This window comes from Geotrypetes seraphini, chromosome 7, assembly GCF_902459505.1.
Source record: "Geotrypetes seraphini chromosome 7, aGeoSer1.1, whole genome shotgun sequence".
Lineage (NCBI taxonomy): Eukaryota > Metazoa > Chordata > Amphibia > Gymnophiona > Dermophiidae > Geotrypetes > Geotrypetes seraphini.
The window spans coordinates 21611693-21630045 of record NC_047090.1 but is presented as its reverse complement, the minus strand read 5'-3'; the positions used below and the strand labels follow the sequence as shown (position 1 = coordinate 21630045).

Below are 18353 nucleotides of genomic sequence, written 5' to 3'. Positions count from 1 at the left end.
CTGGTGTGTCCTGTCTCTTCGGTAGAGCTTGTACCCTGGCAGTACTACGTCCCATTTGTTTTCTTCGTTCCACCATGTTTCCATGATTGCTATGACGTCTAGGTTCTCATCCTTAGCCATGATTTCTAGTTCGCCCATTTTGCTCTTCAGGCTTCTTGCGTTTGTTTAAGTCTTGATAGTTTTGTTTTTTTGTTACTTCCCCTTTTGGTTTCTTGTCCTTGCCGTCCCCTTTCTGTCCTGCAGACTCCTGTTTGTTGTTACTTATGTTATCCCCTTGTGATACTTTCTCATTTTCCTCCTTTTGGACCATCCCTTCCTCTTGTTTCATATCGACCCCCCCTTGTAGTAGACTCCTCATAACCTCCTCTTGATTCGTCTGGTTCTGTTGATATTTCATCGTCTGTTTTGTGACTTCAGTGTCCTCCCCGCATCTTTCCCACCCAGTATCCTTTTGGGATACCCTCTTCCGAATCATCGACTCCTGGTCGACTGACGGCTTTCCCCTTCTTCCTAGTTTAAAGCTTGTTCTATTCCTATCCTGAAGTTGTTTGCTAGTAGTCTTGTTCCTGCTGTGCTCAGGTGTAGTCCATCTCTCCTGAAGAGCTTGTTCTTGCCCCAAAACGTTGTCCAATTTCTCACGAAGTGAAAACCCTCCTCTTTGCACCATCTCCTCATCCACGGATTGATTGATTGCAGCTCCTTCTGCCTCTTCACATCAGCCCTCGGTACTGGTAGGATCTCCGAGAATGCTATCCTCTGTGTCCTCATCTTCAGCTTCCTTCCCAAGATCTTGAACTGTTCGGTGAGTGTATTCCTGTTGTAGTCTCTCCTGGTGACATCGTTTGTCCCGACGTGGACTAACACTGCCGTCTGCTCCGTCTCTGTTCCCTCCAGGATCCTGTCAATTCTGTCGGCAATGTCCTTAGTTCTTGCTCCTGGGAGACAGGTCACCAGCCTATCCTCTCTCCCTCCTGCTATGTGACTGTCCACCTGTCTTAGGATCGAGTCTCCGACCAGGACTGCAGATTTCCCCTTTTTCAGTCTCCGCTGTGGTCGCAGATCAGTGTCCTTGGTGCTAATCTTTTCTTCTCCCTCAGGTCGCTGGTAGGATCTTACCTCTTCTTCCAGCGAGTGTCTTCCATGGGGTCCTTCTGTCTTGTCAGGTGGTTCCTGTCCTCCATTCAGTGTAGCTTCCTCGATCCTGCGCTGCTCCTGATCTTGTACTTCCACTCTCCTATAGGCTTCCTCGATGAACTTCTCAAGCTCCCTGACTTGATCTTCGATGTGCCCCTCTCTCATAGGGTATTCGGCTGTCTGGAAGGGGTCTTCAGGGATGTAGAGTCCTTCTAGTTCCCAGATACTGTGCCTCAGATGACTGACTTCACTCTTCAAGCTATTCAGCTCCTGACATCGTCCGCACACATATGACTGTCTCCCCGAGGGGAGGTAGTCATACATGTGGCAGTCCATGCAGAACACTGGGAAGCTCGACCCCTGGGCTCCTGCAGCTTCCATTCTTGTCTGCCTTCTAGAAGTTCCTGTACTCTTTGCTTGTGTATTCACTCCTGTTCCTGGTTCTTCCTAATCGTCTGCTCCCTTCTGCTTGTGCGTTGTGTTGATCTCCTCTTCCTGACCCTCTGCGCCTGCCAGTAACCTTTTGCTTGTGTAAGTGTCTTGCTTGTTGTGTGCCTTGTGCTTGCTTGTGTATGTGTCTACTTTTTCACTTGAGTATCCTTTACCCTCTTCTGCTACTATATGTTTGTGTGTGTTCTCTTGCGCCTGTTGCCCCTATGTGTTCTTCGATGTAGTGGCCTGGCCCTTTTCAAGGCCCTTCGCAAAGGCGCTCTCGCTAAGGCGAGCGCCTTTGCCAGGCGCCGAATGGCTGTGCGCCGTTGGCTCTCCCCCTTTTAAGGGAGAGTCCGGGCGCTGACGCCTCTGGTGATGCGGTGCGGGTGGGCAGAGCTTACTCTCGCCTCTACCCGCTCCTCGCCACCACTAAACTTCTGCTTTCTACCTTCCTCCTGCCTCCCGGTTCACCTCCTCTCTCTTCTCAGCCGCTGCCTGCTCCTACCATGCGTCTTGGTCGCTTTACCTTCGCGCCGCGGCTCCCTCCTCTTAAGGGGGAGTCCGGGCGCTGACGCCTCTGGTGACGCGGTGCGGGTGGGCGGAGCTAACTCTCGCCTCTACCTGCTCCTCGCCGCCACTAAACTTCTGCTTTCTACCTTCCTCCTGCCTCCTGGATCACCTCCTCTCTCTTCTCAGCCGCTGCCTGCTCCTACCACGCAGCTTGGTCGCTTTACCTTCGCGCCGCTGCTCCCTCCTCTTAAGGGGGAGTCCGGGCGCTGACGCCTCTGGTGACGTGGTACGGGTGGGCGGAGCTAACTCTCGCCTCTACCCGCTCCTCGCCGCCACTAAACTTCTGCTTTCTACCTTCCTCCTGCCTCCCGGATCACCTCCTCTAACTAATCATTGTGACTAGCCTGAAAACTTGCATTTCGACGAGGAGAACTGCTGAGACTTGGTGGTGGTGGTTCTTTTATCAGCTCCTATATCTATTAATATTTAGTCCCACCCCAGCCCCAACCCAATCCTGCCATAGCCCCGCCCCCAATCCCACCCTAGCCCCGCCCCCAATTTCTTCCATTCATTTTTCATGTACACACAATATCTTATTATGTCATAATGGTAACCATAAAATTTTAAAAAAACCACAAAGCACCCTATACGCAGAGAAAATGTTAATTATTTGTATTTGGGGGGTTTTCAACGATGTCACCTCAGTAACTATAGAAAAATAGACAAATATAGTGCAAAATATAGACAGCAGATATAAATTCTCAAAACTGACACATTTTTATCACTAAATTGAAAATAAAATCATTTTTCCTACTTTTGCTGTCTGGTGATTTCATGAGTCTCTGGTTGCGTTTCCCTCTGACTGTGCATTCTATCTTTCATTTCTTTCTGCACTCAGGCCCAACAATTGTCCCTTTCTATTCCCTCCCTCCTTCCTTCCTATGTCCTTAGTGTCCCCAGCGCCTCCTTCCTATGTCCTTAGTGCCCCCAGATCCAGTGTCAGTTCTCCTTTGTACCTTTGTTCCAGGTCTCCCTTTCTCTCTCTCCCTCCTCTGTTATGATCTTGCCTGTCTCTGCTCTTCCTCAGGGGCTCTCCCCCTCTGACTGCACCTCCCAAAGTCCTGCTTCTGCCTCCTGTCTTTCCCCTTTGGTCCAGGCCTTTATCTCTCTAGTCTTTCTTCTACTTACTGCCGTTTTCTCTCCTTCCTTCATCCCTCCTTCCTATGTCCCCTCACTGCTTCCAGCCTTTGTCCCACCCCCTCCCAAAAAGCCTGCCGGCCTACCTCCCCCAGAACCAGCCTGCCTGCCTCCCCCAAAGCCAGCCTGTCTGCCTCCCCCAAAGTCAACCAGTCTGCCTGCCTACCTCCCCCAGAGCCAGCCAGCCAGCCTACCTGCCTCCCCCAGAGCCTGCCTGCCTGCCTACCTCCCCCAAAGCCTGCTTACCTACCTACCTCCCCCAGAGCTAGCCAGCCTGCCTGCCTACCTCCCCTAAAGCCTGCCTACCCCCTCCCTCCCCCAGAGCCAGCCAGCCAGCCAGCCTGCCAGCCTACCTCCCCCAAAACCTGCCTCCCTCCCTCCCTCCCCCAGAGCCAGCCAGCCAGCCTGCCTGCCTGCCTGCCTACCACCCCCCCTACCGCAGAAAACAAAAGCATCCCTCCAGTCCCGATTTAGGTCCACCACCGCTGCTCCTCTGCTGCAAACTACTCGAACCCGGAAGCCTTTCCAACGTCAATTCTGACGTCAGAGAGGATGTTCCGGGCCAGCCAGGCAGCGATTGGCTGGCCCGGAACGTCCTATCCGACGTCAGAATTGATGTCGGGAAGAAGGCTTCCAGGTTCGAGTAGTGGCAGCAGAGTAGCAGTGGCGGTGGACCTAAATCGGGCCTGGAGGGAAGCTTTTTTTTTTTTTTGTGCGGCAGGGGAGGGACAGGAAGCGATTGCCTGTCCCGTTGTCCCCGTGCACAGCTGTCTCTGAAAACGGGACATTTTGGGCGTCCCGAAGCTGTGTGTGGGGACAACGGGACAGGGGATCCGAAAACGGGACTGTCCCGTTCAAAACGGGACATATGGTCACCTTAGGCATATGCCTTCTTGGCCTACCTTTTAATCCTACCTTGGCTACACCGTGGAAGACTTTTTTTTACCCTACAAAGGTATGGTATACCAGTGGTTGCACAGGGGAGTGAGAGGGAGACACAGGCAGGGCTGGGACTGGAGAGATATCAGACTGTGAGTGAGGGGATGGGAGGGTGGGGGTGGATGAGAGGGAGGGTGTAGCCACATGGAGGGGGTGCTTGGGACCTGAACCCCCCTCCTTTGAGCTCATTTTGAAAGTATGTCTGAGAATTCAGAAAATCCAAAAATTCGAACTGACCCAATTGATTTTTGGACTTTTATTGTAATTAGGAACAGCTATGATAGCTATAATGGGGTGCATATTGCCATTATCTAAATAATGGGCTGTGCAGCCCAATCTGCCCAGATATTCTTCATCTCTTGCTCTCCAGGTAGTGGCACTGAATATCCATGTTTCATTTAACCATTGTGGCCAGCGTTTTAAAAACGACACTGACCTCAGTGGCTGAATATTGATTTGTAAATCCTTAAGCCACCATCTCTGATTTCTCATAGGTGCGCTTCACCCCGAAGAGTTATCCAGATATGATTTTATAATTAAAGCCAATTTCCTTGATCTATGGACCAGTCATGAAAGCTGCCTCTTTACAGGACATTTAATCAAAGAACTCTCCTTGGTTCGTAATGGAATACATACATTCTCTGTTGTTAAAAATGGCATTGTTGTCATGTGTTTTAATAAAGGTATGTCTAGCACCTTTGCATTTCTGTATTTCCTTTATCACAGTTTGAGTAGTACTTTTTTTTTTTTTCTTCCTGGATATGTCTCTGGCACGACATAATTTCTGCTTTTAGAGAACAACTTTCAGAGTCATTTGTTTAGTCCAGTGTATTGCAAACGGTGTGCCTCCTGAAATTTCAGCTGTGCCGTGACACACTGGGGAGGAGAGGTGCCAGCGCCAGCTGACTGCCTACAGGATGTGCCTCTTGTGGTGAGAGGCAAGTCCTTTAGGCAATCAGCCGGCACCAGCACCTCTCCTTCTCTCCGGCTCTCTTCCCTGCTGGCACCCCGCACTGGTGTCTCAGCATGCGCGGACATTGATGTGATGACGACCGCATACTTCTGGATGCCTCGAGCTGCAACCACTACGTTTAGTGTGCCACGGCTCAACAAAGTTTGTGGGACACTGGTTTAGTCCTTTCCAATGCTTATTTTACCTGAGTTAAGGGATCCATTCCTGGGGCCAGGATTTGAATATATGCTCATATTTTTGACAAGGGAGATAGACTGTTATTTGCAATGACATACATGTAGGATATGTCAGCAATAGATCCCATGTCATTGCATGTCATAAGCAAACAAAAAGAAGCAGAAAAAAGACACACCAGCTGATATTCAAAGCAATTAAAGCTTAAATCGCTTACTACTGCCAATCCCCGATATTAGTGGCAGCAAAGTGGGCAGTGCTTAAACCGCTTATCACCGTCAACTCCTAATATTCGTGGCACTAAAGTGGGCAGCGATGCTGAATATTGCTTTTGACTGACCTCTGAAAAAGGGGCAGGTCAGAGGCAGTACAGAGAGCGATGTTAGGGAGAAGTAAGGAGTATTCAGTGCCAGGACCTGCATAGCTAAGTGGGTTAATTTTGGACAGCCTTAAAACAATAACAGTGAGATAAAGCAAATGAGCAGAAAAACCTCAAACCAAATCAGATTTGCCAAAATAGATTTACTTAAATGAGAGAAAGTGGACCTCAGCAACCAATGCCTGAAACTTACAGATTTTCTCGCTTGATAGCCGAACATGGTTCCAGTATCTTTCATAGGTCCACAAAAACCCTTGAAATATTTCTTGTCCGACTTATAATAGTGCAAAAAAATGTCTAAAATTATAACATTCAAAGGGGTCCTTTTACTATGGCACGTTAGCTGTTATAGCGCGCGCTAAACATTATCGCGTCCATAGACTATAAAAGATGTGTTAGCGGTTAGCGTGTGCTAATATTTAGGGCACGCTAAAGCGGCTAGCGCACCTTAGTAAATGGACCCCCCCCAAATTTTTTTATTATGGACTTATCTTTTGAATTATATATCATTGTTTCCAAAATCATCCATCCGACGGGGTGCTTTTCACTCCTGCTGAAGGGCTTCATCAGGTGCAGAAGCTCCAGTTAACTTTCAAATTGGACATATTTAAAAAATTTTTCCCTGATGAAGCCCTCCGCTAGGGTGAAACGGCCCCTATTGGATGGATGATTTTGAAAACAGTCACAAATGATTCAGAGGATAAGTGCACAATTAATTAATTTTTTTTTTTTTGGGGGGGGGGAATGTTATAATTTTAGACATTATTTTGCACTGATATAAGTTTGACACATAAATATTTCAAGGGGTTTTGTGGATCTATGTAAGACGCTGTAACCATGTTTAGTTATCAAACAAAAAATCTTTAAGTTTGAAGCATTGGTTGCTGAGGTCCATTCCCTTATTTAAGTAAATCTATTGCGGCAAATCTGATTTGGTTTAATTTTGGACAGCTCAAACACTGTTCTATATTAACCTGCTCTTAGCTATGTGGGCCTTGGCACTGAATATCAGCTAGGACCCCCTTAACTCTCACTTTTAAAGGCCCCCTGATCCTCTCCCAAACATCCAAAATATCATCCCTCCTTCGTACTCCCTACTCCCCCCCCACCCCCCCGCTCCCCAGGTCCTTTTCTCTCCCCCTTGAACAAGCCCTCCACTCCCAACTCCCCCAGGTCTAGGTTGGCCTCCGAGGTCTACTTAATTTCCCTGGTGGTCTGTGGGGGGGGGGGGGGGGTCAATCCTCAATCCTACTCCTTGTGGCTTCCCTTAAAAAATGGTTTCCATGATCTCTTGTGGCAGCATGCGGTACTACACAAAGTACTGCCCACCTATTTTGTAGGCGGTAAGGGCTCATGCGTTAATTTTGCACTAATCAGTTAGCACATGATAAGGTAGCTGCACTAACTGATTAGTGACACATCTGAGCAGCTAAAAACATAAATTTTATTTTTTTAGCACATCAATAGCACTCACATGTGAGAAGTACAGTGGGATACCTCAGTGTACCCCATGGTAGACCATTTTAAGCTGTGGTTAGCACACATAAGTGCTTACTGCAGCTTAGTAAAAGGGTCCCTAAGTTTTTTCATGTAATTTCTGAAATTCTTGGGTGAAAGTTGAAGTTGACTTACAATGAATGACCAATGAAGTAGATAAAAATTCATTTTATCTACTTCATTGGTCATTCATTGTAAATCAACTTCCACCCAAGAATTTCAGAAGAATCAAAAGTACGTTTATCCTTACTAATAGAAAAACATTGGTTATTCGAAAGAGAATCAGGAGGGCCCAATCATAAAAATTTATCCCCCCACACACACACACTTTTACAAAACTGTCCAAGTGCCAGTAATCAAACCGACTTTCTTGATGTGTAAAGGGATTTTTTTAAAAAATCCCAGATCTGAGAGGGGCATACCTGGAGGAGTGGTTAAGGTGGGATGCGGGCTGACCTAGGCGTCCTGTAGGGATAATCAAATATTTTACTAGACATCCTGGATGAAACTTACGCATTGTGAGTTAGACGATATAAAAACAGGAATAAGTGGCAAAAAGATATCTAAGGTGACAAGATAACCACTGTAGAAACAAAGTACAGACTCCTGCACACTCCCCTAGTATTCACTGACCCCCTCACACCCCCACAAAGATCAGAATAAAAATGTACATACCTGTCTCCAGAACCTAGTATAGGAAAGCCTAGTAAAGCTGCACACAGGTGTCTTAAATAGCCTGGGGGGTGGGCTACTGAATCATAGAGAGGAGGACTCAGGCCCATAAACCACTCTAACCACTACATTTATGGTGGAACATATGCGCCCACCAAAACCCTACTCTATTGCTATATAAGTACAACCTGTAGCCATAAGGGCTATTGGGGTTGAAGACAGGTGGGTATAGTGGGTTTTGGGAGGCTCACCTTAACCTATACGGGAATTCTGGTGAGATGTTTATCTGTTACCTTTTTTATGAAGTTCACAGCAGTGCCCTGTAAGGTGCCCCACTGCTCTGTGGCCAGTCCATTATAAGATTGGCCCCTTACATATCCAAAATTTGAACAAAATTTGGATCAAAAATATGGTATAAAGTTAGACGTCCTGGCAGTCTGGATGAATAATAGCCTGGATATCCAGATGATTTTCGAAAAAAAAAAGAAATTCTAGACGTATTTTTTGAAAATGGGCATTTTCCCTCTGCCGACTTTGGGCATCTAGCGCCATCCGCCCAAATTGCACATAGACGTATACTTTGATTATGCCCCTCCAAGGCCCTAATTCTATAAACTGTGACTGAAATTAGGTTCCTAAATTGACAGCATCTGCCGATTTAGGTGCCTACCATAATTTTTTTAATTGGTGCTAATTGAAAGCACCATTAAAAACTGATGAAAAAACAATTTTAAAAAAGTAATTAGCTGGTAGGCATCTAAATCGGTAGACACCTACCACCTCACAGTAGGAGTCTACACCGAGATGCCCTACGGTGCCTACGCGGAAAGTAGGCATGGTTAGGGATGGAGTTTGGGCAAAGATTAAGTTAGGCGCTGGTAGGCGTTCACCTTAGGCACTGGTATTTTAGGCCAAGAAATCCCTGCCTTAATATACTGGCCAATATTAAAAGTCTCAATACACTCTTGATTCAATATGTTGTTCAATATATATCAAATAAATAATAAAAAACAATGTTCAAAACCAAATCTTATAGCAGTGATAGTGCTCAGCAAATGGCTACCAGGTAGCTCTCTATTTTTTTTTTGATTTTTCAAATCAAAAGTGAAACAGCACCCATTTTCAATCTACTGAGATGGTCAGTATTAAGGATAGTACTGCTTCATTGGGCTGAGTCTACGGAGAACGCTAATATTTCCATGGGAATTACTTAAGAAATATTTTCAAGAAACACTAAGGAGAAACTTCACTTGGAGGTAATTCATGATGAGGGGGGGGGTCAGATTGGAGGGGTTTGTATTGGATGGACTTTTATTTGGGAGTCCTCAGGAAGGGGTTTGTGCTTGATGGGAGAATCACATACAGAAGTTGGAGGGGGAGGGTTGAGAGACACCAGATTGTATTGGGGGGGAGGAGAGATGCTTGAGTCTCTAAATTGGAGACAGTTGTCTCCATATGGATTAACCTCTCTTCATAATTACTTAGCTTAGTGACTGTCTCTTTGGAAAAAAACATAAACCTTGAGTCCAATAAATAAAAACACTTACAGGGATAACAGCACCTTTGATCTAGGGAAATGCTGTTGGTCAAGATTATGCAGAGAATAATAAAGAAGGAGAAAGCCTCGCATAGTTTTCTAGGAAGCAAAACAATGAGGAGATGCAGTTCAAAGCAAAAAGAACGAAGAACCATATATCTTTTAAAGGTTTATTGATATCAAAAGGGAAAATAAAATCCATTCACTCAGCTACAGATATTTGTAACTTGAAAGGTTGGACTCACATGGCTGTATGACAACAACATTGGGTATGTATTTTTATGCTTGTCCCTGGTAGGAAAGCCTCTTCTTTAGGACAATATAGATTGGAATGTTATTTATTTATATATTAATAGGGATTTATTAACTGCTTTTATGAAGAGATTCACACAAGGTGTACATACTCTTGAGATTTGTAAGATGTAATATCTGTTTTACTCTCAAGCAATTGTCTTTTAAGTAACTGATACACCATGGTATTTACATTTTACACAAAAAGTATTGAGGGGCATTTTCGATATGATATCCAAGTATGGGAATAGATGCCTCCCACAAACACCCAAAAGTCATGAGCTTTAATCAAAAAGCACCAAAAACATGTGGCATGTTTTGAAAATCAGCGAGATATACTTCTTGGAAATCAGTGTCTAAAGGTATCACTGTTCACTGATAAACATCACCGTGAGTTGAAAATATGTCTTAGAAAACATCTGCGGTACTATGCATAGAGAATGTCGTAGATGATGTCAATATGTCACCATAGTGTTGAAAAGGTGTTCCCATGCTGAAGTATATATACATAACACTTAATAGATAAATGTTTCCTTGTGGGAGTAAGAAGATAGAGGAGTAGAGGAGAGATAGTGGAGGTAGCAAGCAGAGAGAGAGGTGTAATAGAGAGAAAAAGTGTGAGAGAGACATAGTGTGAGAGATGAAAGAGGAGGAGGAGGGAGAGAGGTAGATAGTGGGAGAGATTGAGATGAGAAGGAAGTTCTCATTTGAGGATGGCATATCTATGGCTCTACAATGGTTACAATCTATACTTGAGTGGGAAGCTTGTGCAGATGCCAAAACTACCCCTATATTTCTTCCTTTTGATCAGTTATAAATACAAATATGGCTTGTCCCCACACTGCTATGGTCTCCAGGATTACAGACACTATCCTGTTGGCCATGAACTTAAGCTGAAGCCTTGTCCTTATCTGCTCTGTGCATGTCAAGAATAGAGATGTTAATCTCAAAAAAGTGTTAAATAAACAGCCAAAGAACTCAGATGATATCAACCTCTCTGGTGCAGTATCATGTCCATTAATTGTGCTGTATCAGTAGTAATAATTGGTTTATTTCCATGAACTTTGAACAAGTTAATTCACAGAAGAGGGGCTTTTCTTACTTTTCCTACCTTCGATGACAATGCTAAAATATAACTATACCAGTTAGCAACAAAACAGCTTAATCCATGGTGATTTACAATTTGTTTAGTATCCTTTTGAGCAATGGAGAGATTAAAGTACACAAAAAGGAGTAAACAGTGGGACAAAGATTAGAAGTGCAAAAGGAAAAGACTTGTATCCCCAGACCACACACTAGTTGCGGATCTTCATTGATTGTTAGAAAATGTTCCATTTTTTTTTAATCCATATAAAGTGTGTGTGTGTGTGTGGGGGGGGGGGGGGCTCAAAACAACTCAAAACCTTGGAGACAGAAGGTTTGATTGGCACTTGTCATGGCTGATAAAGATGAACATGCTTTGGTATAAACAGAAGAGGCAAGGATGCCTTGTCAAAAGTAGTGATAGTCAAAGGATGAGTTCTCTCTCTTTTTTTTTTTTTTTTGTCTCTGTTAATTATTCAAATCTGGGTGGCATCGGAGGATATTTGGCATTTTGACACAGCTTAAAGGATTGTCCTGCTAACACCATTGAACTAAAGCCGCTGTCCTTTATAAGAAAATGTACATAATGGTGGGGTTTTTGTATTTATAAATATGTATACTCTGTTCTGCATACAGCCCAGAGTAGTCTGATCTTTAGATCTTTAAACACTTTTTCTGGTCAGTGTTAGTACTTCTCTGGCTGGATGTCTTTCCCCAGCAGCTACTTAAGAATTTTAACAAAGCTTTTCAGTTTCTTTTCCACAGAATGTCTGTTGGAGCAAGCAGGTGTAAAATCAAATAAGAAGGCAGCTGGGTTAGAAGTGGTAGCACAATTCCTGAGGTATAGAAAGTTGCTCAGAACTACATAATGTGTTTTATAAATGGAACAAGGCCATAGATTTTGTTTGCAGTGTTTTTTTTTGTTTGTTTTTTTTTTGGTGGGGGGAGGAGGGGAGTGGAGTGAGGCGAGATAAATTAATCTAAAGCACGTAAGGGCCAACCCAGTATTCAGTGGCAGTATAAATAACCCAAGTTCAGTTTCAGTCTCAGATCCTTCACTCCTCAGTTCACACATTGGAGATGCTACAGAGGTGCAGAGAAGACAGTGGGAACAGAAAATGAACACTCCACAGGAGCAATGGTGTGAAGTAAAACCTTGTTTATTTCAATCTGAGACGTACAGTAACCTAGACTTGACACAGTACTATGTTTCGGTGAACAGAAGTGCCTGCATCAGGGTCACTGTAACATAGGATTCACAGATAAAAACAAACTTCTTCGTAAGAGCGAGAATCCAATCTGATAAAATACGGGATACGTATGTCCACAAGTAAACTATCAAAGCTTTGACATAGTACTGTGTCAGGTTCTATGTTACTGTAGATTGAAATAAACAAGGCTTTACTTCACACCATTGCTCGTGCGGAGTGTTCATTGTCCGTTCCCACTGTCTTCTCTGCTGCTCAGTACCTGTGGGATCTTGTCCAGTTGGACACCTTGGGTTGTTTGATGCTACAGAGACACCATTCATAGGTTCTTGAGGGAGGGAGGAGGGGGAGTTCTACTAATCATGTTACCGTGATACCTACTGGTCATATTTACAGCCCATGATTGCAGGGTTCTTAGGGATTGCGGGGTTCTAGAACAGGAGCACTGGTGCCTGGCTCACAGCTATAGACTGCTTCTGTGATGAATGCTCTTGTTGAGATGGGATACTAGATATGAAATTCCTGGGTAGATTACATTACATCAGTATTTATGGAAGGAGTTCAATGGGATTTACAATTTAGAATAGCCTGGTCATATCCAGGGATTACATCAATTCATGAGGGTTCATGACACAGATAACTTGGTTTGTGTTTATGTATGCATATGATTATGGCATATGGTTTGGAGAGAAGATTGGCTATTTCTGGTGTTATAGTCTTGATGTTATGGATGCTGGTATGGGTGTCTTTTTTCCAGTTTGTAGGGAGATTGGCCATCTATCGAGATAGGAGAGGTGGTTTGTTTCAAGAGCTGAAGGGGGCTCAGAGTTCTGGTCAGCCCCACCACTGTCCATATCCAGTGCTCTGGGGAAGGAGACCTGACCCATAGTTAGTAGTGTGAGACAGGCAAAAACTGAAGAATTCACCAAATGATTTCTTCTCTGAGTTTGCAATCATTCCTCGGATTCTGATGAGGAACCAGGGAGCTTTTTGTAGGAGAGGTCCACTTATCTCCCTTCAGATCCCTCCATTCCACTCGAGAGGCACAAATCTCTACCACAGACACTCTCTTCCATTGATTTTGTAAGGGAGGCAACTCAGGCCACCCCATGTCAGTTGGAATGAAGGAGGAGCCCAGACCTCACGGATCACACCAAGCGCCTCTTTAGCCCAATTGAGTTTCCCTTCCCTCTTTGAGTCAGAAGGAGGAAGCCACATTCTCCTCTGCTCTGTGGATCCCAGCTAGCACTTTGAACTAGGGTTGTGCAGCCAGAATATTATCATTTCGTATCAAAATGTCATTTACAGGAATGCTCATTTTGTTCAGGGCTTTTCTGGGCAAATTTTGTTATGGAAGCTATGCCATCAAGATCCTGTGCTTTTTTGGAAACTGTAAGCACTCTTTTGAAAGGGTGTACACTTTTTTGTAGACTGTACACTATTTGTGAACAGTGGGCACTGTTTGAAAAGAAGGGGCATTCTTTTGGAGACCCTTCCTTTTCATTTTGAATCAATGCGCCTCTCTACTTTGAACAGCACTGAACACCCATCATGCAATGGGTTCAAAGCGACAGCCAAGCCTCAGGTAGCAGAGGAGAGCATGGCCCAGAGTGTTACTGCTCACCTCTTCCTCCAGACAGCATGAGGACAGGGAGAATCAACTCTCTCTTTGACCTTTGCTCTAGTAGGATTTTTTTTTCTAAAATAACACTTCATTTAAACTCTACCTACATACTTAATTCTTAATTCTTAAGAGTTCAGTCGGTGTAACAATCACCTTTTAAAAATAATTGAGAAGTCTCTCTCATAATTACTTTCTGCTGTATCTATTGGATGCAAACCTTGGCTTTGTGTAATGGTGCTGCTACTTGAATGTTTCTGTTTTCCATCCTAATTGGCACAAATCGCTTGTCCTTTTTCTAACCAAGCCTTGACTTAGTCTCTAATTACATTGCCAGGTGTGAGCAGAGGACATTTGCGGTGCATTTATAGCTTATGAATGCCAAATTATGCCATCACACACCAGGAAGTTAACCCAAGCTAATCAGATGTTTAACTTCAGTTTGCCAGCCAAGGGATCACTGTTCCTTGTGTTTGCAAAACCTGCTAGCAATACAAGTAGCTTAAAATGACTTGTCACTTCTTATATTTCTGTGTTTGTATGTGAACCGTTCCCCATGTCATGTGTAGATAATTTCTCATTACAGCAGGTTTTGCTTAAATAGCAAGCAGTGTCAGTGAAAGACTGCACAGTTTTTGTAGCATAATTTATATACAAATAAACCTGTAGAAAAACTACAGGAAATTCTTTTACAGGAAATTTTGCAAAAACAAAAAAAAAAATTGCCTTTTGGAGATGGAGCTATTTCCCTATTTAAAAAAAAATAAAAATCTGAGGGCCTTTTACTGAGCTATATAGTAAGCAAGAACATGTGCTTGCTGCAGCTTAAGATGGCATACCACAGGGCATGTTGAATAATCCTGTAGTACTTTAGACATGTGCATGCATTACTGATATGCTAATAAAAAAAAAATCCATGGGGTATGTCTGGGGCATAGAGTAGATGTATTTGTGCTAATTTTATTTATTTATTTATATTCCACATTATCTTAACATTCTAAGCAGAGAACAATATACATTCATAACTAAAAACATAAAATAAAATCAAACAATAAAAAAAACATAACATGCATACATCATAAAACCATCATCAAATCATTTTCCAATATTAACAAAAAAAAAAAAAGCACTTGGTCAAAAGTAATTGTCTTTAGTTAAAGTTGGATATGAGAAAATCAGTTCAAACTAACAATATTTCATAGTATTGTTGAAAAAGATATGTTTGCAATTCTCCTTTAAAATGTCCCACAGTTAGCGTGGCTGCATTGCTAAATCCCACCTGATTAGCAGAGATTTAGTGTGCCCAAATTTGCACGTTCAATTTTGAGCGCCGTTTAAAGAATTTGGGAGAGAAAGTTTTCCTTCACTTTGTGCAGTCTGCATTCAAATTTTCAAAATCTCTCTCCAGTTCCATTCATTTAAACATACTCCATGTTCATTTCCCCTTCCACCTCCTTTCTCAGAGTTTTAGTATTTCTACAAAATCACTGGTCCAAATCTGCCCCAATACAAATGCTTTTCTAATATTTTTATTTGCCTTTAGCATTACAATCCGAGCGTCAGTCCCATAAAAGAGAAGACAGCAGCTGTGTGAAAAAGGAAGTGATTGGAGATTCCAGTAAGCTCCCGGGACCAGGATATGAGGGAGAAACACTGAAACCAGAAGTGATCGGAGATTCTGATAAGCTCCAGGGACCAGTATATGAGGGAGAAACACCGAAACCAGAAGTGATTGGAGATTCTGGTAAGCTCCCGGGACCAGGATATGAGGGAGAAACACCGAAACCAGAAGTGATCGGAGATTCCGGTAAGCTCCCGGGACCAGGATATGAGGGAGAAACACTGAAACCAGATCCCAAAATTCTGCAAGAAACAGAGCTCCAGCGGAAGACCGAGGAGAGGCAAGCTCAGGCATTACATACTTATTCAGAGCTGCAGAAATCTCAGATCTTTGGAAATCGAGGGGGCAATCATAAGAGTATCTCCAAATTTGAAGACTGTAAGTTCCTATGTTTTATGCCTTTTAATTTTTTAGGAAAACTCAATAGCAAATGTTATTTAAAGATGTTTGGCAATAAATATCAGTGTGCACATATATTTTTGCCATCCCGTTTACTTGTAATGTTGACTTGCCCCCTCCTATACGAACGCGTAGTGCTGGTTTTAGCGCCAGCAGCGGCGGTAAATGCTCCGATGCTCATTGGAATTCTATGAGTGTTGGAGCAGTTGCCACCGCTACCGGCGCTAAAACCCGCACTACGCACTAATAAAGGAGGGGGTTGATTTGCAAATGTTAAAAACATATAGAGGCTGATAGTCAAAGACATTTATTCATTTATCAGGTGCTACTAAGCAGGTAAGTAGCAATAGAGAGGAATATTGAATGACTGATTATTTCACTTTACTGGATAACTGATAGCCACCGGCACATTCCTGGATTTTTTTTAAATTTTATTCAATCTTTATGGACCGAACCATTGCAGAAACTGACAAAGAAGGGTATAAAAAATATAACAATAGATTTAGCAGCCAAAACATTCCAAGTACAGTAACAGATTTAACAAAAACATTCTTAGATATCCAATGCCAGTATTCAGATATGGCCTGGCACTGAGTATTTTTACATAACATTAGAACGATCCTTGTGATGATGTCCCAGACCATTTTTAAAAACATAAAAATAGCCTTATTGGGTCAGGCCAGTGGTCCATCTAGCCCAGTATCCCGTTCTCACGGTGGCCAATCCAGGTCCCTAGTATCTGGCCAAAACCCAAGGAGTAGCAATATTCAATGCTACTGATTCAGGGCAAGCAGTGGATTCCCCCATGTCTTTCTTAATAACAGACTATGGACTTTTCCATTTTTGTTTTGAATGATATCAAGATCATGAGTTCTCACGGTTACAGAATTTGGGAGTCATCATGTTCAATATAAGATTAAAACTATTTCTGTGAAATTAAGAACTGTTAGGCGACTGGAAGAACAATTGAAACATAGAAACATGATGGCAGATAAAGGCCAAATGGTCTATCTAGTCTGCCCTTCCACAGTAACCATTATCTCTTTCTCTCTCTGAGAGAGCCCACATGCCTATCCCACACCTTCTTGAATTCAGACACAGTCTCTGTCTCCACCACTTCTTCCGGGAGACTGTTCTACGCATCTACCACCCTTTCTGTATAAAAGTCTTTCCTTTGATTACTCCGGAACCTCTCACCTCTTAACTTCATCCTATGCCCTCTCATTCCAGAGCTTCTTTTCAACTGAAAGAGACTTGACTCATGCGCATTTACACCACATAGGTATTTAAATGTCTCTAACATGTCTCCCCTCTCCCACCTTTCCTCTAAAGTATACATATTGAGATCTTTGTCTGTTCCTATACACCTTATAATGAAGACCACATACCATTTTAGTAGCCTTCCTCTGGACCAGGGGTAGGCAATTCCAGTCCTCGAGAGCCACATGCAGGTCAGGTTTTCAGGATATCCACAATTAATATGCATGAGGTAGATTTGCATCTCAAGGAGGCAGTGCATGCAAATCCATCTCATATATATTCATTGTGGATATCCTGAAAACCTGACCTGCCTGTGGCTCTCGAGGACCAGAAATGCCTACTTCTGCTCTGGACCGACTCTATCCTTTTTATATCTTTTTGAAAATGCAGTCTCCAGAATTGTACACAATATTCTAAATGAGGTCTCATCAGTCTTATAAAGGGGGCATCAATACCTCCTTTTTCCTACTGGCCATACCTCTCCCTATGCAACCTAACATCCTTCTAGCTTTCGCCTTCACCGTTTCAACCTGCTTGGCCACCTTAAGATCATCACATTGAGTCCTAATAATTTTAGAATGGTGGGTCAGAGTACTGTTTGTTCACATCTTGATTATTGTAACATTTTGCTGATGAGGATGTCGAAAACTTTGTTACAGGCCTTATAGGTAGCCCAGAATTCTGTAGCATATGTGTTGATGGGTTTTAGTTGATTTGAACATATTACTCCAGTTCTGAAAAACCTACATTGGTTACCTGTTGTTTTACGAATTACAAGAAATTGCTGAAAAGTTCTCATCCCAAGCAACCAACTTCCTTAATTTTGAATGTTATTTTGCCATTATAGCTGAAAAGCGTATTATCTTATTTCATTATGTGCCAATTTGCAGAAACAAAATTCTATGTTTTGACATTGTTTCAGATCATTGATTGAACTATATCCATGTCATTCTCTTCTTGGTTGGGCTGAGAACATTTCAACACCCCCTCAAAGATATAACATTTTATGTATGATTTTTAAAGTTATGACAAGACAGGTTTCAACTGTTATTGCCTCAAAACTTCATATGTACCAACTGCCTTGTGCTTTAAGATCAACAATCAAATGTTGGACATTCTCTTACATCAGTCAGTATACATAGATCAATATCATAATTAATTTTTTAAAAATATATTATGGGGGTAATAATAAAAAAAAACACGTCTAAAAAGTGTCCTAAATGGCTACTTGGACGATCAAAAAGCCTGATCGTCCAAGTACCCATAACCAAAGCTGGTTTTTAGACGTATCTAAAAACAGCTTAGGCCTTTCCCCTGCCACTAAACGCACAGAGAGAAAAGAGGTGTGTTTAGAGGAGGGGAAAGGGTGGGCAGTGGGCGGGAGGTGGGCCGACCTATACCTAGGCGTACAACAGGTATAACCAAA

The 18353-nt window shown here is 43.0% G+C and overlaps 1 protein-coding gene across 3 annotated transcripts in view; it reads left to right on the top strand.

Annotated features, from left to right (window-relative positions):
- Positions 1 to 18353, top strand: part of LOC117363311 — a 393068-nt gene that overhangs the window by 275624 nt on the left and 99091 nt on the right. For all 3 annotated transcript variants that reach the window (XM_033950808.1, XM_033950807.1, XM_033950806.1), the window contains exon 10: positions 15191 to 15646. In XM_033950808.1, the coding sequence (XP_033806699.1) occupies positions 15191 to 15646 (456 nt within the window). The remainder of the gene's footprint in view (positions 1 to 15190; positions 15647 to 18353) is intronic.